This window comes from Dromiciops gliroides, chromosome 5 (assembly GCF_019393635.1).
Source record: "Dromiciops gliroides isolate mDroGli1 chromosome 5, mDroGli1.pri, whole genome shotgun sequence".
Classification (NCBI taxonomy): domain Eukaryota; kingdom Metazoa; phylum Chordata; class Mammalia; order Microbiotheria; family Microbiotheriidae; genus Dromiciops; species Dromiciops gliroides.
In genome coordinates, this window is record NC_057865.1 from 284,302,211 (window position 1) to 284,329,368 (window position 27,158).

At 44.1% G+C, this 27,158-nt stretch overlaps 1 protein-coding gene across 6 annotated transcripts in view; it reads right to left on the reverse strand.

The window, feature by feature from the left end:
• The window catches only part of SYN3 (synapsin III), a 477,977-nt gene that overhangs the window by 58,182 nt on the left and 392,637 nt on the right, over positions 1-27,158 (reverse strand). For all 6 annotated transcript variants that reach the window (XM_043965053.1, XM_043965054.1, XM_043965055.1 and 3 more), the window contains one exon: positions 10,580-10,642. In XM_043965053.1, coding sequence (XP_043820988.1) covers positions 10,580-10,642 — 63 coding nt within the window. The remainder of the gene's footprint in view (positions 1-10,579; positions 10,643-27,158) is intronic.

A 27,158-nucleotide genomic window follows, 5' to 3' on the forward strand; every position in this document is an offset into this window, starting at 1 on the left:
CCCGAACCAACCAACTGGAGGTGAGCTGAGTTGGGCCCTGCTGAGATGGAGTTCAAAAATAATCGTAATTGTGGAGTTAGAATGGGAAGAGAGGGGGCAGCTAGGTGGCGCAGTGGATAGAGCACCGGCCCTGGAGTCAGGAGTACCTGGGTTCAAATCCGGCCTCAGACACTTAACACTTACTAGCTGTGTGACCCTGGGCAAGTCACTTAACCCCAATTGCCTCACTTTAAAAAAGAAAAAAAAAAGAATGGGAAGAGAGGGGCAGATTTAGAGGCTGCTGAGATGATATACAATCTGTATATTATAGGTATGTGTGTATTAGATGTGTTTATATATGCACGTTCATATTATAGATGCCTATTTTATAAGTATATATTACATGCATGTACATGTAAACAATATGTATGTGCCTATATTGTCTTGCACATGTTGATACATGCATGTATGCACTGCATGTATTTATGCCCACCCACCCAGTGCAATGCACATATGTATGTGTGTATATGCATGTGTGATCACACACGTGCACATGTACACACATTCACATAAACATCTATTTCTTTCTCTCTCCTAAACAGGACCTGTTTTCTTACCCCCTGGATCTGGCTCTTGTCTCCTTCCCATGATCCAGACAGGGAGGGGAGAAAAGAGCTTCTGTGAGTGAATGGGCCATTCTGGGCTCTGGGCCTGGGGCGCTCCCCAGCCATCCAGCCACGTTTTGGCAGGCATTCCCACAGCTGGGGTTTCACCCTTGGAAACAGCCCTACTGGGGTGGAGGGAGGGAGAGTGGGAGGCGGGGGAGCTTGGCGGAGGCAGAGGCCATTTCAAGGACGAGGAGCTGCTCTCCCATGGGGCAGCAGAGGCTTCTAGGTGGGGCCGGGCAGGCAGTGGTTGTCAGGGTGGCCACATAGTCCTAGATTTAGGGCTCAAAGGTACCTCAGATGTCAGAGGTAACTCCTTCAGACCCTGTAGGCTCAAGGGTCACAGAGACTGTGTCTCTAGTTCAATCTTCTCATTTTACAGGTGAGGGAACCGAAGCCCAGAGAGGTGAAGGGACTTTTGCAGGGTTATATCGATGTAGGAAGTACCTGTGTTGAGGTTTGAATGTCAGTGTTGCTGATTCCAAGCCCAGAGCTGCATCTACTTACTGAGCTCTACTTCTCGTGATACAATTAACCGCAAAGTGCTCTCTGGTGTTCAATGAGGTGGTGGGAGTTGGGGTGTGTGTGTGTAGGGGTGGGGGAGATCACAGCCAGCTGGGGGGAATCAAAAAAGGGTTTGGGAAAGAGGTCATAGGTGAGCGTGGCTTTGAAGGGGGAGAGATTCTACAGGTAGAAACAGGAGGCAAAAAGGGGAGTCAGTATGGAGAAAAGACACGAGGGAACTGCTTAAGTCCTGCCTCCTCTTTAAAGGCCAGATGGTAAGCCTCCTACTCCAGAAAGCCTTCCCAGATTCCCTCAGGTGAGCTGTGATCTTTCAAACCTCCCGTGTTGCTTTGCCTGAATCTTATTTATTTATCATACGCTATTTAGTCCAAGAGGCAGTTGGGTGTAGTGGCTGGAGAGTGGACTCGAAGGCCGGGAAGAGACCAGAGTTCGATCCTCACCTCTGACAGAGGCCAGCTGTGTGATGCTGGACAAGCGATTTAACCTCAAGGCCTCAGAAATTCTCTGACTCTAAGTTACAGCTGAGTTACCCGTCTGCGTTGGTGGAAGGACTTTCTGCAATGAGAATTCCCTTCACAGATAACATCACAGCCCTGGACCATCACCAGCATCAGCATCAACGTGCCAGCCTGGTGTAAAGGACAGAAGGTAGTCTCAGTATCAGCAAAACCTCCATTTAAATCCTACCTCATTCAGTGCTGGCTGTGTGACTCTGGGTAAGTCACTTAACTCTCAATGCTCTAGGCAGTTTTCTAGGACCCTAAGTTGCTGAGAAGGTGTAAATATGTGATGAGAGAGGGAGTTTCCTCATCTGGGAATTCCTTATACTAATGAAATCACAGGTCAGTCCCAATCTTGTGTGTGCATGTGTATGGTTGTGTGCGACTCTTTGCCAGACCAAGAGCCTCTTGGTGGACTTTGCTCTTACATTCTTATAGCCTAGACAATAGGCTAGCTAATAGCTAATAGGGTCTGCTAAGGGGATTGTCTGAGAACCCTGCTTATCTCCAGTGTGGTTCCGGTCCTTAGCTCTTCCCGGTAATAAATCAGGACTCCTGCCACCAGGATTGTGGGCTCGGCTCCCTTCCCCTTCCAGGGTCTACTGACCACATGTTTATCAGGTTCCAGTGGACCCAGGAGATTGAGCAGGGGAGGGAAGGGAGGGGAACGGAACGGAGGGGAGGGGAGGGGAGGGGAAGCAAGGGGAAGCAAGGTAGCTGAGCAGCGACAGCTTTGTCAGGGGACATCCTTACTTCCCAACGGCGCCTCACAGCCAGGGCCACCCCAGGAAGGTCCAGGAGAGAAGAGCCCACACCCAGAGGTCCTGCTCTTTATGCAGTTACTCCTGGCCAGTGGTGACCGAAGTTTCCCGGGGGGCCAAGCTGACCAAAGGGAAACCAAGGGGAGAGAGAGAGAGAGTTTGAGATTTAGGCTAAGACTGGAAGCCCCCATAGGGCAGGCACCACATGATGACTCAAGGTCTTCATAAGGCAGCAAGATGGTGACAGAAATCACAGGTCCACACGAACACCTCCCTGACAACTTGTACAATTCATTACCTTGCTCAGACAGTAATAGCCCATTATTTCCACTTCCAACATGGCTGCAAAATGGAGGCAGGAAGGGGTAGCTGGGGGAAGGCCCAGGAAGAAGTGGCTGGGGCTGAGAATGAGGAAACCTGTGTTTTTTTTTTTTCTGGGACCGTTTGATGTTAATTAACCTTCTGGGTGACTTTTAGTAAATCACTTAAGGTCTCTGGGCCTCAGGTCTCTTACCTGTAGAATAAAGGGTTCCCCCCTCCCCACATCCCATATTCTCTAAGCTCCTTCCCAGCCCTGACATTCCCTGTTCTTTTCTTTTTCACGTGAGGCAATTGGGGTTAAGGGACTTGCCCAGGGTCACACAGCTAGTTAAGTGTTAAGTGACATTCCCTGTTCTAAGCTTCCTCCCAGCCCTAATATCCCTTGTTCTAAGGCCCCTTCCAGCTCTAACAGTCTAGGAATCTATGAGCTACAGGACACCAGCTGACCTTATTCCTAAGGCCTGCAACCTGCCATCACTGATATTCTGTGAGAAGCTTCTTGGTGTCCCCCATTTCTATCTCTCCAGATCTTCCTCATGATCCCGTCCCATCTTCCCCGTGCCCCAACAAGAGTGAGTCCTTCAGGGCCTGCTTCTAAACTTCATCTTGTCTAAAATAGAATTCATCCTCTCCCACCCCTTCCTGATTTCCCTCGTAAAGCCAGGCTGGGTGCTCCCTTCAGAGTCACCTTTGACTTGCTTCTCTCTCTGGCCCGCCATATGCATTTAGTTACCCATGTCTTCCATTATAATCCATTTTGCACCCATTTTACCCTATCCATTCCACCACCATCATCATGAAATCTCGGACACCTTCAGTGGCTCCTTAAAGAGTCTCACCTGTGCTTTTATTCCTTCCCTAATTCATCACCCACCAGCTCAATCTCCCCAAGGCACCACTTGGATCACGTTGCCGCCTTCCTCAAAAAACAGAACCCTCAGTGGATGAAGTTCAAACTCCACCACCTTCCATTGACTCAGCTTTGGGACCTTCGTTTAGTTCTCTGCTCTTGCTCCCTCATCCCGTGAGTCCAGCTGGTCATCAGATCTTGTTTCTGTCTCCACAGCATCTCTCTTGTCTTGCCTTTGCCCTTACCTGCAATGCCTTCCTCTCTCTCTCTCTCCTCTGCCTCCTGGAATCAATCCTTGGCTTCCTTCTAGGTTCACTCAGATTAAGGACCACCTTTCTGGTCCCCTCCCCCAAACTACCTTGTATTTGTTTTGTCAACATTCTGCATAAGTCTTTCCCATTGGTTGGGGGGAGGGAGAAAACATTTATATGCCACTTGCTGTGTACCAGGCGCTGTGCTTTATAAATATTATCACATTTGATCCTCACAACAGCCCTGGGAGGAGGGCGGGGCTGTAATTATCCCCATTTTACAGTTGAGGAAACTGAGGTGGGCAGATGTTAAGTGACCTGCCCAGGGTCACATAGGTAGGAAGTGTCTGAGGCTGGATTTGAACTTGGGTCCTCCTGCCTCCAGGCTTGGCTGTCCATCTGCTACATCACCCAGCCAACTCTATATAGTCTTAGAGAGTGCCCATAGCCTTGAGAGGCTTAATGGATTTGTTGGGTCATAGCCGGTATGTGTCAGAGGCAGGCTGTGAACCCAGCTCTTCCTGACTCTGAGGGCAGCACCCTATCCACTATGCTACCATGCCTCTAACGAATAATAATAACAGCAAAATCTGAAAAAAGACGAGGGGGAAATTCAGAAGGGCATATGTAAATAAATAGGAAGTTTTATTTAGTTCCCCTCTTATTCAAGTCTATACCTATTCTTGGAAAACAAACTGAATAACAGAAGTTTGCCGTTTGACATAGAATTGACGGTTTTCAAACATTCTCCAGGTGTTTTTGTGTGTCTTTGAATGTGTTTTCTGGAAATGGCTAAGTTTATAACAAATAAAATCCAACTTTGCTTTAAAAAATATGACTGAACATAGTGTTAGAAGGGACTCTGGTTCCCATTCCCCTCCCACAAGTACTATGCTATGCTTCATAACTCCTTTAAACTCTGGGAGCCTCAGTTTCCTAACCTGCAAAATGGGCTAGCACCCATTGTATCTGCTCCCCCAGAGTTCTTGAGAGGATCAAGTGAAATATAGTAGGCAGATGTTTTGTAAACTTTATCAGCTATAATTAAGATAACCAAATTCCAGGAACTGAGGGCGGTGTCTGCACATGCCTTCTTTGAACATGGTAACCAACCTCAGCTGGTGATTTTAAAGCATTTGGCCCCTCCTCTTTCCCTGCATATACCCCTTCTTACCCTTCTCTCCCTGCAACCCCCACCATACGCTATGAATTAGGAACTTACCTCTTGGGACAAACACTCTAGCCAAGGGGCGTTCCTGAGCTAGGTGGAATAGGAGATGGGAAGGATATTTTTTTAAACCTGGTGTCCCTGAGACAGCTTAAAGCATAAGCCCACAGTTAATAAGTAATGGTTACACTGACTGGGGTTAAGCCCTGTGGTATTTTCATTCAAAGAAACATCTTGCCTTTTCTTATCCCATTTGCTTGGAATATCCTGCCAGGGTAAATTCCTCAGGTGTATTAAAAGGGAAGAATCCTAAGGAGGATTTCCTCTAAGGGGCTCAGCATTTGTTTTCCTCTGGGGTTGTTGGGTTGGTATCTTCTTAGATGGAAACAACCAAGCTTCTCTCAATCTGTCCATTGATTATTTAAAAAAATTAAAATAATATTTTGTTTTTAAAAATCTAAAATAATATTTTCTTTTCTCCAAATACATGTAAGGACAATTTTTAACATTCATTTAAAAAAAAATCTGGGCTCTAATTTTTTTCCCCTCCCTTTCTCACCTTCCTCCTCCCCGAGATGGTAAGAATTTGATAGAGGTTTATACATGTGCAATCACGAAAAACATATTTCCATCTACTGACCACTTCTTTCTGTGACTTGGTATTTCTCTTTTCTTGTCTGTGTGACTGAGCAAAGCAGGTCCCCTGGCCTGAAGACTCCTGGTTTCTCAACTATAAAAGTGAGGGATGGCGTGAGTTCACAGGCTTTAAAAAATACCTTGGAGGGCATCCAATTGAATCCCTTCATTAATGATAAGGAAACTGAGGCTCAGAGATGGAGCATGGATTATAGATCCAGAGCAGGGAAAAGACCTTATATGTCACCTGATAATAACAATATTACTGCTACTGACAACAATATCATCAATACATAATATTTATATTACACTTTTAGGCTTTTAAAATGTTTTCATACCTCATTTGATCCACGCAATACTCCTATGAGGTAAGTTAAATTATTGTTCCCATTTTAGAGATGAAGAAACTGAAGCAAAAAGAGGTTGTGACTCGCCCAAGGTCCCACAGTTGGTAAGTGTCTGAGGAAAGAATCCAAGTCTAGCACTCAATTGGATGGGTGCTGCATCCATCTAGTGGGCAACTAGACAGATGAGGAAACCGAGCCCCAGAGGAGAAAGGGACTTGGCCAAGCTCAGACATGTAGACAATGACAAGCTATGTTTGAACTCCAGTCCAGTGACTCCTGTGGGCAGAGCTCAGGGTCTGGGGTCAGGAAGACCTGAGTTCAAATCCTGCCTCAGATTCTTGCTGACTGTGTGACCCCAGGCAAGTCACTTTACCTTCTTGGGCTCAGTTTCTTCATCTGTAAAATGAGTAGAGAAGGAAAAGGCAAACCATTCCTGTATCTCTGCCAAGAAAACCCCAAGTGGGGTCACAGAGTTGGGCGTGAATGAAACTGAACAACCACCACTAGTGACTCCAAATATGGTGCTTTTTTTACAGGGAAAATGACTCATCTGAGGTTACACAGCAAGAAGTCCTGCTAAGAGTTGAACCATGGTCTTTTCACATGTTTCATTGTCAGTTTCTCTAGTTGATTTCTCAGCTCCCTTTCCACTCTTGCAATCCATGACTCTGTGAATCACCTCTTTTCTTGGGCTAACATACCTAATAGATCACTTCCAGTTTTCTTGAGGGCTCATGGCATCATAGAAAGTACCTCATTTAAAGAAAGGAAAATCATACAGAGACTAAGTAGCAGAGGCAACATTTGAACCCAGGTCCTCTGACCCTAGAACATACACCCTTTCCATCCACTGCCTCTGAATTTAGGGCAATACAATTTGATATAATGATACCTACCATTTTCATGGCACTTTACAAATATTATCTCATTTGATCCTCATACCTACCCTGTGAGGTAGATGCTATTGTTAGTTCTACCTACAGATGAGAAAACCAAGGCATATAGAGGTTAAGTGACTTGTTCAGGATCACACGGCCAGTGAGTGTCTGAGGCTGGATTTGAACTCGTGTCTTGAAGACTCCAGGTCCAGCACTCTGTTCACTGAGCCACCTTTACTACCTTAAAGCTTAAACTCAGGAGTTCACCTGCATACTTGCAGTTCCCTTAAAATATAGCTGAAAGGTATGACAAAGAAAGAGACAGGACTCCCTAGATCACGTCTAGCCATGTCCTTGAGCTTTGCAAAGTGTTTGACATACATTAACCCATTTGAGGTTCACAACCTTGTCAAGGAGGCAGTGCAGACCTTGTCATCCCATTTTACAGATGAGACCCTAAAAGATCAAGTGACCTGGCTATGGTTGCACAGCGAACAAGGTTTGAATTAAAACTCAAGTCTCTCCAATTGGCTGCGATTTATTGGGTTGGGACTGAAAGGCAGGAAATCTGCCTTTGATCCCTGCCTTTGAGACTGACGAACTGTGTGACCTTAGGCAAGTCACTAAACCTCTTTTGTGCCTCAGTTTCTCCTCTTGTGCAAAATGAGGAATTGGAATAGATGAGTTCTAAGGTCCCTAGGCCCCGTGGGCCTAAATCTGTAAAGGTAGGGATTATGAGAAACATCCTAACTGCTTTATACAATTTTTATGAAGGTTGGATATGATAGCAGATAATAAAAATGCTCATATGTGAACAGAACTAGACAAATGGAAGAGGCTCTGGCCACCAGCTGACCCATGTGATTTTTTTTTGGGGGGGAGGAATTGCAGAGATTTGAAATGATCTCAATGATCACCCCATTTCTGTTGGGTTTTCTGGGTTTGGGATTTAGCTGGGGGCATCTGTAGGGAGAGACCCACCTACAGGGCTGACCATAAGGGTAAGGGGCTGCCTGTATATGCCACATCCAGTTTCTGAGTCTGAATTTCATCTAGACATCTATCTCATGTTAGAAGTCATGTTGTCCTTCAGCAGCCAAAGTTAGGCTTTCATTATAGAATGATACATTAGGCTGGGAATAGTAGTGAAAACCCCTGGGGGAGAGAGAGTGAGCAAGCACAGTGCCATAAATTCACACTAATGGGTAAATGACTAATAGTGGATGCTTTCCTTAGTGTAAGATTTCCTTGGGGGAAAGAGAGCAACCAGGAAAAAGATACTAGCTGAGGCCATAGAACTGGCCTGGAAATTAGGGGGCCTTGATTTGAACCCTGACTTTGATGCATTCTATCTGTGTGACCTGGGGAAAGTCACTATGCATGTCACCAGCCTCAGTTTCTTTTCTGTAAAATGGGGTTAATAATAGCCTATTTTCATAAATAATAATATATAATATTATAAAGAATATAACAACATAATTTTGATAATATAATTTTAATAGTAATGTTTTGATAAATAATATAGTATAACTATAATAATTGACATAATAATAAAATAATTGTTTAATTTACCACAGAGTTGTAAGAAAAGCCTTTTACAAATCTTAAAGCCATATACAAATGGGATTTATTATGATCGTCATTCTTGCCTGAATGGGGTTTAATAATATCTGTACTAATTACTTCACAGAGTTGTAGGAAAAGCCCTTTATAAACCTTAAAGCAATATGTAGATGTGAGTTATTATTATTACTATCATTGTCATTATTGTTACGTTAAAGGAGGTCTTCAGCAGAGGAATTATTTGAAGGAGAGATCTGGAGAATAGAATTCATACTCCTCTCCACTCCAGGGGCTGGGCCTAGTCTTCCCTTCTTTTCTACCTGCCTCAAAACAGCCTCCTCTTCAAAGCTCAGATCACATGTCATCTCCCCCTCACTCCTAGTAATCTCTCTCATCAGAAGCAATAAGTAGCCCCTGGTTTACTGGGTTTATTCCTGTGTTTGCTCCCTTCAGTCATACTGCTTTGTATCATACTTATTTTTGTCTTGGTCTTATCTCCTCTTTTTTGTTTTATTTTTTTTTTTGTGTTTTTGTTTTTTTGTGGGGCAATGAGCGTTAAATGACTTGTTCAGGGTCACACAGCTAGTAAGTGTCAAGTGTCTGAGGCTGGATTTGAACTCGGGTCTTCCTGAATCCAGGGCTGGTGCCTTATCTACTGCGCTACCTAGCTGCTCCCTCATTCATTTTTATATCCCTTGCAGGGTCTACCTCAATGTGGGTTTTCTGTGTGTGTGTGTGTGGGGGAGGTGGCAATGAGGGTTAAGTGACTTTCCCAGGGTCACAGAGCTAGTAAGTATCAAGTGTCTGAGGCCAGATTTGAACTCGGGTCCTCCTGAATCCAAGGCTAATGCTTTATCTTCTGCGCCACCTAGCTGCCCCTTACCTCAATGTTTAACAGTGAAATGGAAGCTTAAGAAATATTTCTGAAATGAATTCAGTGCTCTTCTGACCAAGAAGACCCTTGTGGTCTGTGTCAACCCCACTTTGCTTCCCTTGCAGGCCCAGGCCATCCACAATTTCTCCCCTCTCCAGCAGCCTTCCTGCTTTAAAATCCCCAACTCTTCCCTTTGGCTCTGATTCCAATGGGCTTCTTTCTGAATAATCTCTTTCCACCAGGGGGGTTGTTGGGTCACCCTCTCTTACTTACAACTCGGAGTGTAAGGAGAAACCCTCCTTAATAGGGCAGCACAGGGAAGATTATGAGAACCTGGCAGAGGATGAAGAGTTACTGTCAATGGCAAAGTCTCTGGTAGAGCAAGGATGGAGGATCATCAATACCACTATTGTGGAAGACCAGTTAGCCCTGACAACCAGCAGAGAAGTTTGTGGAGTTTCCTTCAAACTTCCAAGTCGAGAAACAGTCAGGGCTCCTTTCTAACATGAGTCATTGTAACCTCCCTGCACCTCAATTGCCTCTTCTGTCAAATAGGCTTAACTAGACAGTTCCTGAGGTTCCTTCCTGTTCTAGATATGATAGCCCATGTCTAGGAGCCCAGTAATACTGTGCTCCTACTTCTGGTGACTTTCTCAGTGATTGAAATCCCTTCTTTAGATGGGAATGAGCCTCAAGGATTAGCAAGACCTTGGGACAAGACTTGGAATCCCAGACCTAGCACTTCTGTGAAAAAAAAATCCATTGACTCAAGTAGAAAAATTGATAATCAAAGGTAAGATGAAATGGGAACAAATCCCATGGCTAAATCCAGAACATTTAGGGAGACTTAGAGACCTTGGAATGAATGGGGTAAAAAAGGCATTCTATCAGTTCAACTAAAAACATTCATTAGGTGCCTACTATGTGCAAGTCACCAGGGCTCTAACAAAGCAAAAAGCAGTTCTATGACACCTAGATCTTTTTCAGACAAAATGTTTATCTCATAGAATTTAGAGGTGACATTAGGGAGGTTGTACCCGGTACAACCCTCTCACTTTACAGATGAACCTTAGAGAGGTTAGATTAAATGACTGGCCCCAAATCAGAGGGAATGGCAGCAGTGCCAGAGTCTAGAACCCTAGAACCCTAGAATCCTTAGACTCCAGCCTCGGGGCTCTCCAGACAAGGAGGAGGACCAGGAAGTACTTTGAGGAGGGAGATTGTATCTTTAGAATGGGTTAGGCCCGTCGGTTTCTCTTACCTTGCCCATCCCAGCATGAGCATGTCCCATTTTGACCACCACAGGAAAAGCTGGGGCTGTGAGCTGAAAGACACAAGTACATTCCATGTTAGCATTGCAGGGCTTGCCCATCATTGACTCTCATAGCAACAGCAACATTTCAGTTACATGGACAGAACATTCCGGGAATACCCATCTACAAAGAGAGAGAACTCAAAAGCCCTCACTGGCGTGTTTACTTTCTCTCTTGTCAGCCAGAGTAGCCAATAGCATCAAAACATTAGGCTTTCCTGCTATATTTTGGCAATTAAGAACCTCAGTCTTCTTTAGGTCTACGTTTTATCACAACAACCCTGTGAGGTAGGTACTACTGGGGAATGATGTACTGTGCACCTACTATGTGCCAGGCACTATGCTGAGCTCTAGGCATACCAAAAAAAAAATGAAAAAGACAGTCCTTGCAATGGAGGAACTCACAGTCTCATGGGGGAGAACATATGCAAACAACTATGTACAAACAAGGATAAATAGGAAGTAATCAATAGAGGAGCATAATAGTATTGATCATTGAAAATCAATAGCAGATTTCCCAAAATGGGGATAATAGCATTAAAAGGGATTGGGAAAGGCTTTCTGTAGAAGGTGGGATTTTAGCTGGGTCTTGGAGGAAGTCAGGAGGTGGGGATGAGGAAGGAGGACATTCTAGACAGGAGGCACAGCCAGAGAAAGCAACTGGAGGCTGGAGATGAGGGCCTGGTTGGTTGGGTTGGTTGTCTCTGGATTGAAGAGTGGGGACGAACCATGAAGGGTTCGGAGAAATTAAGTGGCTTTCCCAGAATCACACAGCTAGAAAGTGTTTATTTATCTGGCCACATGTTTAGGGCTCTTCTATCCAGGCTCTGGCTGACTCCTCCTAAGTGGCTCATCTCCCCTGGTTAGATCATGAGATTCTCCAAAGCAATAGTGGCCTTTTTTTCCTATTTGTATTCTCAGTACTTAGCCCTTTCCTTCCTCCTTCCATCTCTCCTCTTCCTCCCTCCCTTCTTCCAGAGAGAGAGTGTGAGACTGATGACTTTGCACAGCTCCCCCTCCATTAAATCCAGTTCACTCTCAAGTCAAAACATCACCCTCCTGATATCATCAGACCTTTTTGAGAATGAAGGACGAACGACAAGAAGTCTTCCTCCAAGTCCAGAACAATATCTATTTCACTCTTTTACCTAGGTACGGTGGTCCTAGGCAGCTTGGGGTGCAGCGGCTGGTGGATTGAACTTAGAGTTGGGAAGACCTGAGTTTAAATCCTGTCTCAGACGCTTATTAGCTGTGTGCTAGTGGCCAGGCAAGTCACTTAGCCTCTTTCAGCCTCACTCCTTATCTGTAAAAATAACAGCACCTACCTCCCAGCCTTGCTGTACAGCTCAAATGAAGGGTGTTTAAAGTACTTAGTAAACCTTAAAGTGTTTTGTAAATGCTATTTATCATTATCACCATCATTATTGGATCCATTACCCAGTATTGTTGTTCAGTTGTGTCTGACTCTTGGGGACCCCGTGGACCGTAGCACACCAATAGTGTCCATGGGGTTTTCATGGCAAAGATAGTGGAGGGCTTTGCCATTTACTTCTTCATCAGACGAAAGCAAAAAGAAGTTAAGTGACTTGTTCAAGGTCACACAGGTGGTGAGTGTCTGAGGCTGGATTTGAACTCGGGCCTTACTGACTCTGGTGCTCTATCCATGGTGCCACCCGGCTGCTTTCTCATTACCCTGTGCTGTCCCTTTAAATCCACTCCACCACAACAGATGCTCTCTCTATCTGTAAAGATCATCAATTCACCCTCCCCAGTCATTAGGGATGATGTTGAAGGAAAAACCAGCCAACACACGCCTTCCAAATTCTAATGAAACATCAATCTATGTCTTATGCTCCAGCCTTTCTTCCCAGGGACTTGGAGCAGACGTTCTCAGACTCGACCATATGGTGTCTGAGGAACAGGTGTATTTATCTGGGTTTGAGAAAAGCAGGTTAGGAAAGGTTAAATGAGACACTGAAGGGAGCTCGGGCATCCCCAGCTTCCTGGTCGGTGCTTGATCTTTTCCAGCTACTTGGTCATGGGGACCAGTGGGGGAGGATCTCGCAGAGTGATGTCTACACCTGGGAGGGACCTTAGAGACAGACTGGGGCAGCCCCCGGATTTATAGGTACATCATGCGAGTACTACAAAACAGGGTTGGGATTCCTATCCAAGGGCCTTTGGCCCCAGATGCAGCTCGATTCTCACATTACCATGATGTCTACTTTCTAACACTAGGAGCCTTTAACAGAAACTGAATGGAAGTGAAGGGCAAAGATAAGTTGTTGTTTAGTCTCGTCTGGCTTTCTGACCCCATCCGGGGTTCTCTTGGTGAAGATCCTGGAGTAGTTTATCATTGCCTTCTCTGTCTCATTTTATAGATGACTGTAACAGGGTTGAGTGACTTACCCAGGGTCACCTAGCTAGGAAGTGTCTGAGGCTGGATTTGAACTCAGATCTTCCTGACTCCAAGCCCAGCGCTCTATCCACTGCACCACCCAGCTACCCCAGAGGGAGACAAAATCCTACAGGAAGAGTGAACCTTAATTTGGAACTGGGAAGGGTCATCTAGTTCAACCTCATTCTCTCCTCATTTTACAGAGAGGGAAGCTAAGACCCAGTACAGTGACTTGGCTCCAGGTAACTCACCTGAACCTGAGGGGGCCAGAAGCCCAAAATAGTCAGTGTTAAACTTTTTTTTTTTTTTTTGGTGAGGCAGTTGGGGTTAAGTGACTTGCCCAGGGTCACATAGCTAGTAAATGTTAAGTGCCTGAGGCCGGATTTGAACTCAGGTCCTCCTGACTTCAGGGCCGGTGCTCTATCTACTTCGCCACCTAGCTGCCCCAGTGTTAAACCTCTTAAGTCAGAGGCAGCTCAGCTCAGCTGGGATGGGAGTCGGAGTGGCCTCACTCCAAGCCCTGCCTGATCCCAGGCAAGACCCTGAGGGGCCTCATGCACCTCACCAACAAATGAGAAGAGTCTGTGTTCCTTGCCTGATCTAAATCCATGATCCTAGGTCAGACTCCACTGGATAAACCCTGCAGGTAAATACTCTTAAATGGAAGAAAATAAGGGGCAGAAACTGGAACAGACCAGGCCATTTAGAAACACTTGACCTTGGTATACTTTAAAAAATTTTGTGGGGGGCAGCTAGTTGGCGCTATAGTGGATAAGGCACCGGCCCTGGATTCAGGAGGACCTGAGTTCAAATCCAGCCTTAGACACTTGACACTTACTAGCTGTGTGACCCTGGGCAAGTCACTTAATCCTTATTGCCCTGCCCCCCCCTAAGTTTTGTGTCTGGATTGCGATTTCATTGGGGTGAGGGACTCCTGTTATGGAAACTCCTTCTCTGGACTGTAACTTACATCCTTATAGAGAGTCCTGGAAGCACTTAGAGGTTAAGTGACTTACCCAGGGTCGCACAATCAATATGTGTCAGAGTCAGGATTTCAACTTGGGTCTTTCTGGCTCTATCCATGTAGCCAGGATGTATTAGAGACAGGATTTTTTTTCATTTTAATTATTTCTTTCAATTAACAGGTATGTTTATTTTTCCTCTCCCTTCTAAAAGAAAAATGGAGCCCTCCTAAAAAATATACTAGGCCAAGCAAAATAAATCCCTACAGTGGCTATGTCTGAATAATATCCATATATATGTATGTATACACACGCATAGATAAATATCTAAATATGTGTATATATGTATATATGTAAATGCACATATAATACATAATCATTAGATAGTAGGAATTATAATTGTTACATTGTATATTATATGTACTACACTGTAAAATAGAGATGACATATGCAAAATATAATATATGACATAATAAAATAGTGTATTAATACTACACACTATATAGTATATAACATAATATATGCAATGTATGTAACAAAACAATTCTATATGCACACGTTATAATATACAACATAACATGCACATATTCATACAGGTACACACTACCGTGTAGACACAGGACAATTCCCATATACACATGTGTACAACACATGTGTGCAGATATATACACATATGTGTATACACATGCCTATATACACACATACATACACATACATGTATACCTATATATGAACATGTATATTCCTGCTCCCACAGCCAGCCTCCCCTCTGTTCACTCCCTCTCTATTCTGAACATCTTTACTGCCCAGACACAGCCTTAGAGTTTCCTTCCCCTCTGAAGATGAAAACCAGTTCTGACCTGTCTGAGATGCAGAGGGGGAAGCTCAGGGCTATCTCGCCTTGTTCCCTGTCCAAGTACCCCTGAACTTGTATTCTTTTTTTAAAAAAGTCTTTCTGTGGAATGCAGTGGGAAGAGTCCCCATCTGGGAGTCAGGATGCTCCCTGCCTCCGCCACTTGCTTACTTGCTGTGTGACCTTGGGAGAGATGGTTAACCTCTCTGAGTCTCCATTGACCCATCTGTACACCGAGGGGGTGATACTAGGCCACCTCCAGAGCTCCTTCTAACTCCAAGCTTCTTTAAGTAAATAAATGCCTATGGTGAGATCCCAGTCAGCTTTCATCGCTCACTCACCAGGTAGAGCTATGGCATATTTCTATGTCTGACTCAGATGGGGTAAACGTGTAGGAAACGAGGAACAGCCCCTTGAAGTCTGAGAGAGGTGACTTTAGGACAAAAGGAAATCTGACTGTCCTCGATAGGGGGTGCACGGAGGGGACCCTCACTGGTGCCGACCCAGAATATAAATAAGCTCATGAGGGGATTAGATAAATTTGTGGGCGACAGATCAAATGAAATAAAAGCTAATATTGACAGTGTCCCAGCTGTGTGGGAGGCACTGCTGGGGACGAGAAGGAGGAGGAGTTGCAGAAAACAGCATGGGCTCTGGAGTCAAAGGACCTCCTCTGATGTTTACTGCCTGAGTGACCTTGGGAAAGTCACTCACAAGACCTCCATTTTCTCATCTGTAAAATGAGGGGGTTGGACTCGGTGGCTCCTGAGGCCCCTTCTGGCCCTAGATTGGGGGTTCTTAAACTTTTTTGTGATCGGGACCTGCTTTGGCCATCTAGTGAAACCTACACACTTCTCAGAATTGTGTTTTAAAATGCATAAGATGAAACACATGGGATTGCAAAGGAAGCTAATTATACTGAAATCAATCTTCAGTTGATTTATATAAAAATCGGTTTATAAAAATCAATGATCAATTTAAAAAAATAAAAAACTCGGGGGCAGCTAGATGGCACAGTATATAAAGCACCAGCCCTGGAGTCAGGAGAACCTGAGTTCAAATTTGGCCTCAGACACTTGACACTTACTAGCTGTGTGACCCTGGGCAAGTCACTTAACTCCAATTGCCTCACCAAAAAAATTAAAAAATTAAAAAAAAAACCCTCATGAACCTTTGATCTAGATCCATGAGACTTATAAAAGAAAGGAATGAGTATTGATATTGTACCTACTATGTACAGGGCACTGTGTTAAGCACTTTAAAATAACCTCATTTTAATGTCATAACAACCCTGAAAAGTGTGCACTATTATTATCATCCCCATTTCAATTTCATAGCCTTGAAAACTGAGATTGAGACTTGTTCAAGGTCACCCAGCTAGCAAGTGTCTGAGGTCAGATTTGAACTCTCATCTTCCTGACTCCAGGCCAAGCCCTCTATGCATTTCACCCCATGCTGTACCCATACCTCTACCCAATATGGAATGGTCAAGAAGATTTGGGTTCTAGTCTTGTCTCTAACACTTACTGGCCCTGTGATCCCAGGGCAAATTCCCTGATCTCTCGGTGTGCCTGGCAACCTTGCAGCATAGGTAGTGAATTGCTCTGGTAGATGGAATTTCCACTCTGGGGATTTCCTTGATATCAAGGAAATCCCAGATCAAAATAATACCACTCATAAAACATGGCATCTGTGCAACATTCTAAGGCTTTGCAAAACACTTGGCTCACATGATCTAATTTAGTTCACACAACAGCCCCATTGTTGCCATTGCTAAACCCATTTTTACCAATGAGGAAACTAAGGCTCAACATGTAGTTAGTGTCTCAAGCAACCTTAGAACTTGGGTTCTTCCTGACTCCAAGCCCAGCGATCCAGCCAACATGTCAACTTGCCTTCCTAATTGTATGTTTGATGATGATGACGGAGACATCTTTTTTGTTTATGCATTCGACGGACATTTCCCCAGAATTTATATGAAAAAAGTCCAAGAGTTGAAAGCTACCTCAGTGACGGTGAAGTCCAACTTGTGCCTGAAGGAGGGTCCCTACTATACCACTCTCAGACCTGGTGGTCTAATCTTTGCCTTCAAGTTTCCTAAGCAGGGGATTCCATTACCTCTTGAGGAAGCTCCTTGGGACAACTTGGGGAGCTTTTGCTTCTGTTCAGTTTATATTGGCCTCTTTGCAGCTTCTACCCATTGTCCCTGGTTCTGCCCTCTGAGACCCAGCAGATCAAACCTAATCCGTCTTCAAAGGGATGGCCTTAAAGACAGCAATCATTCCTCCCCAAAGTCTGCTCTCCAGGCTTAATAGCCCCAGTTATTTCAACACACCGTTATCTGGAAATTGAGGCCTTTCCTGTCCTGATAGCTTTCCTCTGGTGTTTCTCTAGATTATTGCTTCCAATAGACCCACTAAATCTCCTCTGGTGTTAATGTGCTGTGTTCTAACCATTTTCATGGCATTTCCTGCTCATTGAACTCATTTCTCAAAAATACTATCATGCAATCAGGAATACCACTGTGCACTACCAGGTAGAAATACTACCTTTGTACAACAAAGCATTTGTTGATGCTACTGCTACATTTCAGTACTTTCTTTAGGGACGTGACATTGAGCCACTGAAGCTCATTCTCTAGTGTAATAATTAGCCAACTGCTGCATTTGCTTGTTCTCTTTTCCCGTTTCAACACTACTGGGGGCTCAACATGATGCCCATATCCTATTCTACAACTGTGTGATCAAGGCCATTAGGCATGGGGATTGCTTCATGGGAATTGACACAGAGACCCTTAATGTCTCAATCTCATCAGCAGGCTTACGCATTTACAATAAGAAAACAAAGTGGATGAAAAATGGACATTGACCAGGCTGTGGTATGGAGCTACGTATGGATTTTGTTGTTGTTCAGTCATTTTTCAATCGTGTCCAGATCTTTTGTGACCCTATTTGGGGTTTTCTTGGCAAAGATGCTGGAATGGTTTGCCATTTCCTCCTCCAGCTTGTTTTTCATATGAGGAATTGAGGCAAACAGGGTTAAGTGATTTGCCCAGGGTCACATAACTAATCAGTATCTGAAACCAGATTCAGGTGTTCCTGACTCCAGGCCCGGCACTGTATCAATGTGCCACCTAGCTGTTCTTTTTTTTTTTATGGTGAGGCAATTGGGGTTAAGTGACTTGCCCAGGGTCACACAGCCAGTAAGCGTTAAGTGTCTGAGGCTGGATTTGAACTCAGGTCCTCCTGACTCCAGGGCCGGTGCTCTATCCACTGAGCCATCTAGCTGCCCCTCTAGCTGTTCTTTATGTTTGGCTACCTTGTTGGATTAATTGATAAATATGACTAAATATTTTAGATAGACACTGCAGGCTGAGGATGAACTGGGCCCCAAATGGAGTAATGAAAGTATGATGCACTAGATCACATTTGGGAAATCACGTAGAATTTTTGTTTTCTTTTGTTTTCTTGCCCTTTTTAAAAAAGGGAAGCTCAATCCTGGAAGATTTCGACCTGCTCTGTTTTTTCTTCTTCTTTTTTCTTTTCTTTTCTTATTTTTCTTTCAGGGCAATAATGGTTAAGTGACTTGCCCAGGGTCACACAGCTAGTGTCAAGTGTCTGAAGCCAGATTTGAACTCGGGTACCCCTGAATCCAGGGCCGGTGCTTTATCCACTGCACCAACTAGCTGCCCCCTGCTCTGCTTTTTCTGACCCAGTTTATCCCTCCTTCCACAGTCTGGTGGTCTTCCACTCCTGGAGGCTCACCATATTGCTACCCAACTAACTGTGGACTTTAGCCCTACTGCAGCTCAGAAATCCTAAATTCAAGCAAGCCACCAGCCTCAACTACCCTCAGTAGTGAGGTTTATGGGTGTATATCACCTGGTACTTTGTCTGTCTATCTATCTATGTATCTGTTCATTCATTTGTATTGATATGGTACTTTCAATGATCCCAAACTTCTCACTGCTACTAAAACTTAGGTCTTCAATCCCAACATTTTCTCAACGATGGTATATGACTATGAAATATGGTACAATACGATAAGGGATTGATGATATTGTTATTGCTATTATTATTACAATTATTATTATTTTAACAACAACTTTGGAGTAGTAGAAAGATGGGCCAGCTAGGTGATGCAGGCCTGGAGTCAGGAAGACTCATCTTCCTAAGTTCAAATCTGGCTGCAGACACTTACTAGCTAGCTGTGTTACCCTGTTTGCCTCAATTTCTTCATCTGTAAAATGAGCTGGAGAAGGAAATGGCAAACAACTCCAGTATCTTTGCTAGGAAAACCCCAAATGGGGCCATGGAGAATTGGATATGACTGAAACGACTAAACAACAACCACAACCAACAACAGCAAGATGCAGGGTATGTTAAGACATGATAACGAGTTGTGTTTAAGTGGGGACATATAAACATTTAGACATATATGTTGGGGAAAGGAGCTAGGCTAGTTTTCTAGTGAAAATGCAAATGAGCAGCTGGACTACCTGAGTAAAAGATTGTTACCTCTGAGATTTCAAAATTCTAAGCAGAAGGCGTCTGGAACATTGTGTAGAATGATGGGGGAACATGGATTCAAACAGGAGGTCACAATGGAGATCCTTGAACGTGACTGTTGAATGGTGATGATGAAGGAGTCTTGGTCATTACTGTATCCGAAATGCATCTGAGACTTTTCAAAGACTCACCTGATTGGAAAGCTGGCCCCCTCCCACTGGGATAAGTTGTAAGACCAGTCACAGAACGGAAAAAGCAGAGGAAAGGAAAATGTAGACTAAACACACAGCTCCTCTGGCTGCAGTCCCAGAATTCAGGATACTAAGAAGAACCCAACAAGACAGAGACACCTCAGGGAGACTTTCCAGGGAACACAGACAATGAAACCACACCCTGCCTGAGCCTCAAAGGTTTACCCGAGTCTGAATATCATTCTGTGAGATGCCAAAGTCATCCAAAGGCAACAAGATGGTGGCCAACCTTGTAATTCACCAGCAAAAGACACCATCTTTCCTCTAATTCATATATTACCACCCTAGGCTGGTTAGAGCAACATCACGAAAGTCATCTGTGACCCCCTCTACTGGCTCTCCTAGCCATGGCGCTAATCGAAGTTCAGAAATAACATGGAAGAGTTGTTGTCTGCATTTGTGGCAGGCATAACTATTCTGCTTCAATCACGGATTCACTAAGGTTTCTGTTGTATCTAAACTGTTTGCATGTTTTCTGAGTTTTATCTTTGAACCTGAATCGCAAACACTTAAAGGGTAAAGATCTTGTATTCATTTTACTTCTATAACTCTCTTGGTCTGATACAGAGGTCTATAAAAAGCAGAGGCCAAAATAGTAAAGACTTAATGACCTTTTCTTTTCCTTTCTTTTTTTTTGGTCAGGCAATGAGGGTTAAGTGACTTGCCCAGGGTCATACAGCTAGTAAGTGTCAAGTGTCTGAGGCCGGATTTGAACTCGGGTCCTCCTGAATCCAGGGCTCGTGCTTTACCTACTGTGCTACCTAGCTTCCAGGACTTACTGACTTTTGGCTGCAGTTTAGTAATTATACCATGATGGACAGAGTAAGTGAATGTGTCTTTATTCAAATGCTTTATGTGTCTATGTATCCATGAATACATACATACACATATTTATATTTATATGTGTCCATCTAGTAATGGAAGGCTCACTACCAAAAAGGGGATCCTAGTTTGTTTTGGGATTGCTCTCATTGCTAAACATCCTTTTTTCCTTTTTGTTTACAGAAAGAAAAAGACTGGGGGCAGCTAGGTGGCACAGCGGATAGAGCACCGGCCCTGGATTCAGGAGGACCCGAGTTCAAATCTGGCCTCAGACACTTGACACTTACTAGCTGTGTGACCCTGGGCAAGTCACTTAACCCTCATTGCCCCACAAAAACCCAAACCTAAAACAAATAAACCAACCCTAATAATATAGTTTAATCTGAGGACCCTATTCTGGACTCTTACTTTGTGCTCAGCCCTGTGCTATGTGCATTGGAGGCCATTAGGGAAGAAAGGAGGAGAGAGAAAAGAAGCTTAAGACATGGTACCTGGCATCCAAGAGCCTATGTTCTAATGAGGGAGGCAAGAGCTGGGGTATTTTGTATTTTGAAGGCTAGCCCCAATGTTAAAGTTGGTTGGTTGCCATAATGAAGTAGTAACAATAGGGGGGAATTGTTCTGGAAAATAGGTTGGAATTTTGGTCTGGAAATGGGGTAGCTGTAGGTCATGGGGTCATAGATCTCATGGGATCTCAAAGGAACTCAGAGGCCATTTAGTTCAGATCCCATTTTACAGATGAGAAAATAGACTTGACTAGGGAAGTCAAGGGACTCATCCAAGGCCATAGGAGCACAGACTTAGAACTAGAAGTGACCTTACAGGCCAACTGATCCAGCCACTTCTCTGGATGATCTCCAGGACATGACCAATGCTATGCTGCCGCCATGTTTTTGCTTTCACTGTTCTCTGTCTGAAATGCTTTCTCCTTATCTCTCTACCTGTTCAACCCTTCCTCATCCTTGAAAGCCCAATTAAAATGCCCCTTCATCCTCGGGAGTCCAGGGGACCTGGGGGCTGTTATCTGAAAATGGGTGGGGCCAGTAGAGAGGTGGCTGTGTTATCACCACACCTGGTAAGTTAATCACACAACTTCCCATGGGGCTGGGGAGGGGAGGGGAAGCTAGCCTATTTTTCACAGGGCTTCTATCTCATCCCCTTTGCTCCTCCTTCCTTCTGATTCAATTCCAATTGTTCTTGTTCTTAGGAGTTTCTCCATAAACAGTGGTATAGAAGATGCCAGCTACTCCCAGCTCACAGACAGGTCAACCAAGAGGAAAAACATTTTTTCGGGCTAGTTTCTCTTTTCCCTTCCCAACAATGGCTTTATTTAGTTCCCTGGGGGATCCTGGAGGCTGGGAGCCAGTCTCTTACTAACTCCCAGTTGCCAAACATATACCCTCTTGCCTTTGAGTTCAGTGACGTGATCCTTCCTGTTAGGATGGGGCAGGGAAAAAATTATTTAATAAGCAAGACCACCCTGATGGTCAGAGCTATAACCAGCATGGGGCAAATGATCTTAATCTCAGGGTGCTGACATCTGGGAGGAGAATATAGTTTCCCCCCTCTTGCCACCCTCATTTTACAGCGTGGGTTACAAGGACCCCTTGGGATCTTGAGGTGATGGGATGACCCCTTCCCTTTGCCTCAAGATCAGTTTAGACTAGGTGAGGCTCTCGTGATGAGTCATGTATTCAAAGAGCACCCACGAACCAAGAACAATGTGAAATAAATTTTGAGGGTGTTATTAGAAGCAGCAACTTTCCTTAGGGGCTGGGATCTTGATAGGAAGACTTCAAAGCAGTGGCTGGATGATTACTAGGTATGTTTGAAAGAATATTTTTATTGATTGATTCATTCAATAAGCATTTAATCAGCACCCATCGTTTGTCACTCATGGTGTTGTTTCCGCTGTGTCTGACTCTCCATTGACTCCATTTGGTGTTTTCTTGGCAAAGATACTGGAGTGGTTTGCCATTTCCTTCTCTAGCTCATTTGACAGATGAAGAAACTGAGGCAGACAGGGTGAAGTGATTTGCTCAGGGTCACATAGCTACTATGTGTCTGAGGTTGGATTTGAACTCATGAAGATGAGTCTTCCTTAGTCCAGTCTGGGTGCCCTGTGCACTATGGTGTCAGCCCCACTGTGCTCAGTATTTATATATAAATACAAACATGATACCCTTCCTGCCATTAAGGAACTTATATTCTTCTGGCTAGGAACAATGTAAGTGTAAGGGAGAGGGATTCTACTCCCACCTTAATTAACATAATTACAGAAGATATACCGAGGCAGCTCCGTAGTACCATAGTGCACAGAGCTCTGGGACTAGAGGCAGGAAGACTTGAGTTCGAATCCAGCCTCAGATACTTCCTAGCTGTGTGATCTTGGGCAATATTTATAAAAGTGCTTAGTATAGAGCCTGGTACATTGTAGGTGATATATAAATGGTAGCTATTTATAATGATTATCATCATTATTCTATACTTCAGTAAAATTCTTATCAATTAATCACTCCATCAGCAGCATGAACAAAATGTGAATAAGTTCTTTTTTTTTTTTTTTTTTTTTTAGTGAGGCAACTGGGGTTAAGTGACTTGCCCAGGGTCACACAGCTAGTAAGTGTGTGTTAAGTGTCTAAGGCGGGATCTGAACTCAGGTACTCCTGACTCCAGGGCCAGTGCTCTATCCACTGTGCCACCTAGCTGCCCCAATAAATTCTTAATAAATTTAAGGGGGTACTAGAACTTTGGCCATTGGATGAGAGACACATGATGTCACAACGGGAAACCTCTTGGGACTGATTGAGAAGATCAAGTCATATATCTTGGGTTACATATGAAAACAGTAAGCAGACCCATTTTGGTGCTGGAAGAATTCTAGCTTGGAGGATTCCGGTTTGAGAGTCATAGCTAAGACCCTGAGAGGGAATAGCTTGGAGGTAGGTGAGGAGGCCACGTCATTGGAGAGACTGAGCCTTTGACAACAAATGTACTTCCATAGCATGACAAGGTATGAAGGTAAAAGGCAGAATTTGGGGTACAGGGCTCTGCAAGGAAGCCACCTAGGATGGGGAATAGAATGCATTAAGAAAAGTGATCCAGGGCAGCTAGGTGGCACAGTGGATAGATCACCGGCCCTGGAGTCGGGAGGACCTGAGTTCAAATCTGGCCTCACATGCTTGACACTTACTAGCTGTGTGACCCTGGGCAAGTCACAACCCCAATTGTCTCCCCTCCTAAAAAAAAAAAAAAAAAGACCCAATATACCTGAGAAGGTAGGCTGGGGCCTAGGATCAAGGGCTTTAAGTGACATAAAAGTCTATCTTAGAGGCAATAGATAGCCACTGATATGTCTTGAGATGGGGAGTGACATGCTTAGTTGTACTTTCTCACTTTGGCCATTGTGTGGGGGATGGACTGAAGTGGGAAGAGGCTGAAGGCCAGGAGACCAATTAGAAGGCTATTGCAGTAGTCCACGTGAAAAGTGACGAGGGATCTGAACCTTTGTTCTGGCTGTATGAATGGAGAGAGAAGCTATAGGCTAGAAGATTTAAGGGGGTAGAATTCGCCAGACTTGGGTGATTAGAAGGATGGTAGTAAGCCCAACAGAAAGCGGGTTAGACCAGGTTATCTCTGAGAATCTGATTTTGTGACCTCAAGCTGGGTCATTCATTCATTCCACAAAAGCTTATCAAATGCTCATACTCTGCCAGAATGGTGCAGTGGATGGAGCTCCAGGCCTGGAGTCGGGAAGACTCATCTCCCTGAGTTCAAATCTGACCTCAGATACTTACTATCTGTGTGACCCTGGGCAAGTCACTTCACCCTGTTTTGGTCTCGGTTTCCTCCTCTGTAAAATGTGCTGAAGGAAATGGCAAACCACTCCAGGATCGCTACCAAAAAATCCCAAATGGGGTCATGAAGAGCTAGATGTGACTAAAAATGAACAAATAACAACAAAACTACCAGAGAAGGGAGATAGAAAGGTATAGAGGACATGATTCTTGCCCTCAAAATAAACACCTACATAGACCAATGTAACACAAACTCAGATAATAATGTCTAAAAGTGCCAGGAGATCAGGTGAGGGAAGGGCTTTCATCTGGGCCTGCGATCATGGGTCAGGTTATTTCATAATTAACAGGCATTTATCAAATGAGAGACTATATGTAAAATACTTTGCATGTCTTACAACATTATATAACTATTAGGTATACTTAGATTTGATCCAGTTCAGTCCAACAATTTTTTTTTTTTTTTGCGCGGGGCAATGGGGGTTAAGTGACTTGCCCAGGGTCACACAGCTGGTAAGTGTCAAGTGTCTGAGGCCGGATTTGAACTCAGGTACTCCTGAATCCAGGGCCGGTGCTTTATCCACTGCGCCACCTAGCCGCCCCCCCCAACAAATATTTATGGAACATTTACTAGAAACAACGAAACAAAACCCAGAAGGATCCTTGCATGCTATTAAGATAACAACATGTATTTTGAGGAGTAAATACAAAGTAAATTCAAGGCAGAGAATTTGCTAACAACTGGGGGCAATGGGAAAAGCCTATTAGTTCCTTTGCTATTCTAGTCTACAGTCTTCCGGGACTTACCTTCTTCCCTGTTTCCACACCCTCCAGACCCCAAAGAACTGCTCTTTGACATTCCGATGCACTCTAAAGATGCCTGGGTCTTGCCACCTGCCCCACTGCTGCACCCTTAGGACTTGGGGCTTTTCTGTCTGCCTCTGTAGAATTTTTTCTCCCAGTTAGTGTAATCCCCTCAAGAGCAGGGACTCCTGTTTTTCTATTGTGTTCCCATTAACTGGCATATTGTTAACACAATGCCTAGCACATAGTAGGCTCTTAATAAAAACTTGTGAGAAAATAATTAATTGGCTAACTGGCCCATTTTTCATCCACTCATTCATATATTCATTCATCTGTAAAATGAGGGTTTGTTTCTATTTTTGTCTTTGAATCCCCAATATCTCATGCTTGGTACAAAGTAGGCATTTAATAATTGCTTGTTGATGAACTGATTAAGGAATCATTGTTTGCATCATGTTTTTCAGTTGAGGAGATTAGACTAGATGACCCCTAGCTTTTGATCTATGATCCTGAGTCATTGATTGGCAGGGGTGGAATGGGGAGGGTTGGGGGGTGGATGGGGGGGGGCGTATACAATAGCTGCCCATGGGTCTGAGGACTGGTTCAAAGATCTGACTTCACAGGCCTGTCCTTTATCCCTTCCCTTTCCTCCATCTGATTCTTAGTTACCCTTGGAAAAATACTTGTGGCGTGTTTAGAAAAACAAGACTTCATACTGCCCTCCCCCTCCCTCCAGAGTCCTTTCATTTTTTTCCCCTCACATTTCCTGTTTCCTTGAGAAAACGGAATTGTCAGAAATAAACAACAGATTGGATGACAGGGATGTGCCGGCCAACATATTCTTCTCCTTCTCCTCCTGGGTTAGGTTTTTTAACACAGGACATGGTCTGCCTGCCAATGGAAATCTCCCATTGTCTTCCGGAGCTATACTGACAATGCAGGCTAACGGTACCCAGGGACACCCAGGGACGATGGCAAGTAATGTGTCCAGTGGAGACTCGCTGCAGGGTTCCGATGGCTAACTTGATTTTAAAACAGTGCCAACCCTCTGCTCAACCCTTGAAATTCAATTTAGAATTCAACTCCCAATCGTAGCACCTTCATTTCTTTTCACTAATCTCTCAGTTATTCCAAGGATGCATTGAGGTAATATATTTAAAGGGATTTGCCACCCGGTGGTAAAATCCATCAGTCAGTCGGCAAGCATTTATAAGTTGCCTACTGTATCCCTAGGGATGCAGATATAAAGAATGAAACTAATTTTAAGAAACAAACAGGACTTTTAAATCTGGTATCTATGAATTTAAAAATATAGTTGATAACTACATTTCAATATAACTGGTTTGCTTTATAATCCTATGTATTTTGTTTTATTCATGTTATCTTGAGAAGTCAGTCAATAAGTATTTATTTATTTTTAAATTTTTGGGCAGGGCAATGAGGGTTATGTGACTTGCCCAGGGTCACACAGCTAGTAAGTGTCAAGTGTCTGAGGCCGGATTTGAACTCAGGTCCTCCTGAATCCAAGGCTAGTGCTTTATCCACTGTGCCATCTAGCTGCCCCAATGAGTATTTATTAAATGCCTCTTGTGTGCCAGATAGCAGCTAGGTGGCACAGGGTGATGGAGTGTGGGGCCTGAAGTCAGGAAGACTCGTCTTCATGAGTTCAAATCCAGCCTCAGACACTTAGTAGCTGGGTGACCCTGAGCAACTCACTTAACCCTGTTTTGCCTCAGTTTTCTCATCTGTAAAATGAGCTGAAGAAGGCAATGGCAAACCACTCCAGTATCTCTGCCAAGAAAATCCCAAAGGGGGTCACAGAGAGTCTGAAACAACTAAACACACTAAACATTAGCCAGACACTATGCTAAGTACCAGGGCTCTAAAGAAAGACAAAAGACAGTCCTAGCCCTGAAGGAGCTGCCAGTCAAGTGAAGACACCATGAAAACAATCACAAACAAGCTATAAATAGGATAAACTAGAGACAATTAATAGAGGGAAGACTTTTGTATTAAGAGATAACAGAAAGACTTCCTTCTAGTAGATGTTTGCTCTTGTTGCTTGTCCTTTGTTCTTGAAGAGGACCATGACATCAGGGTTTAACTGGGACTTGAAAGAAGCCAGAGACAGCC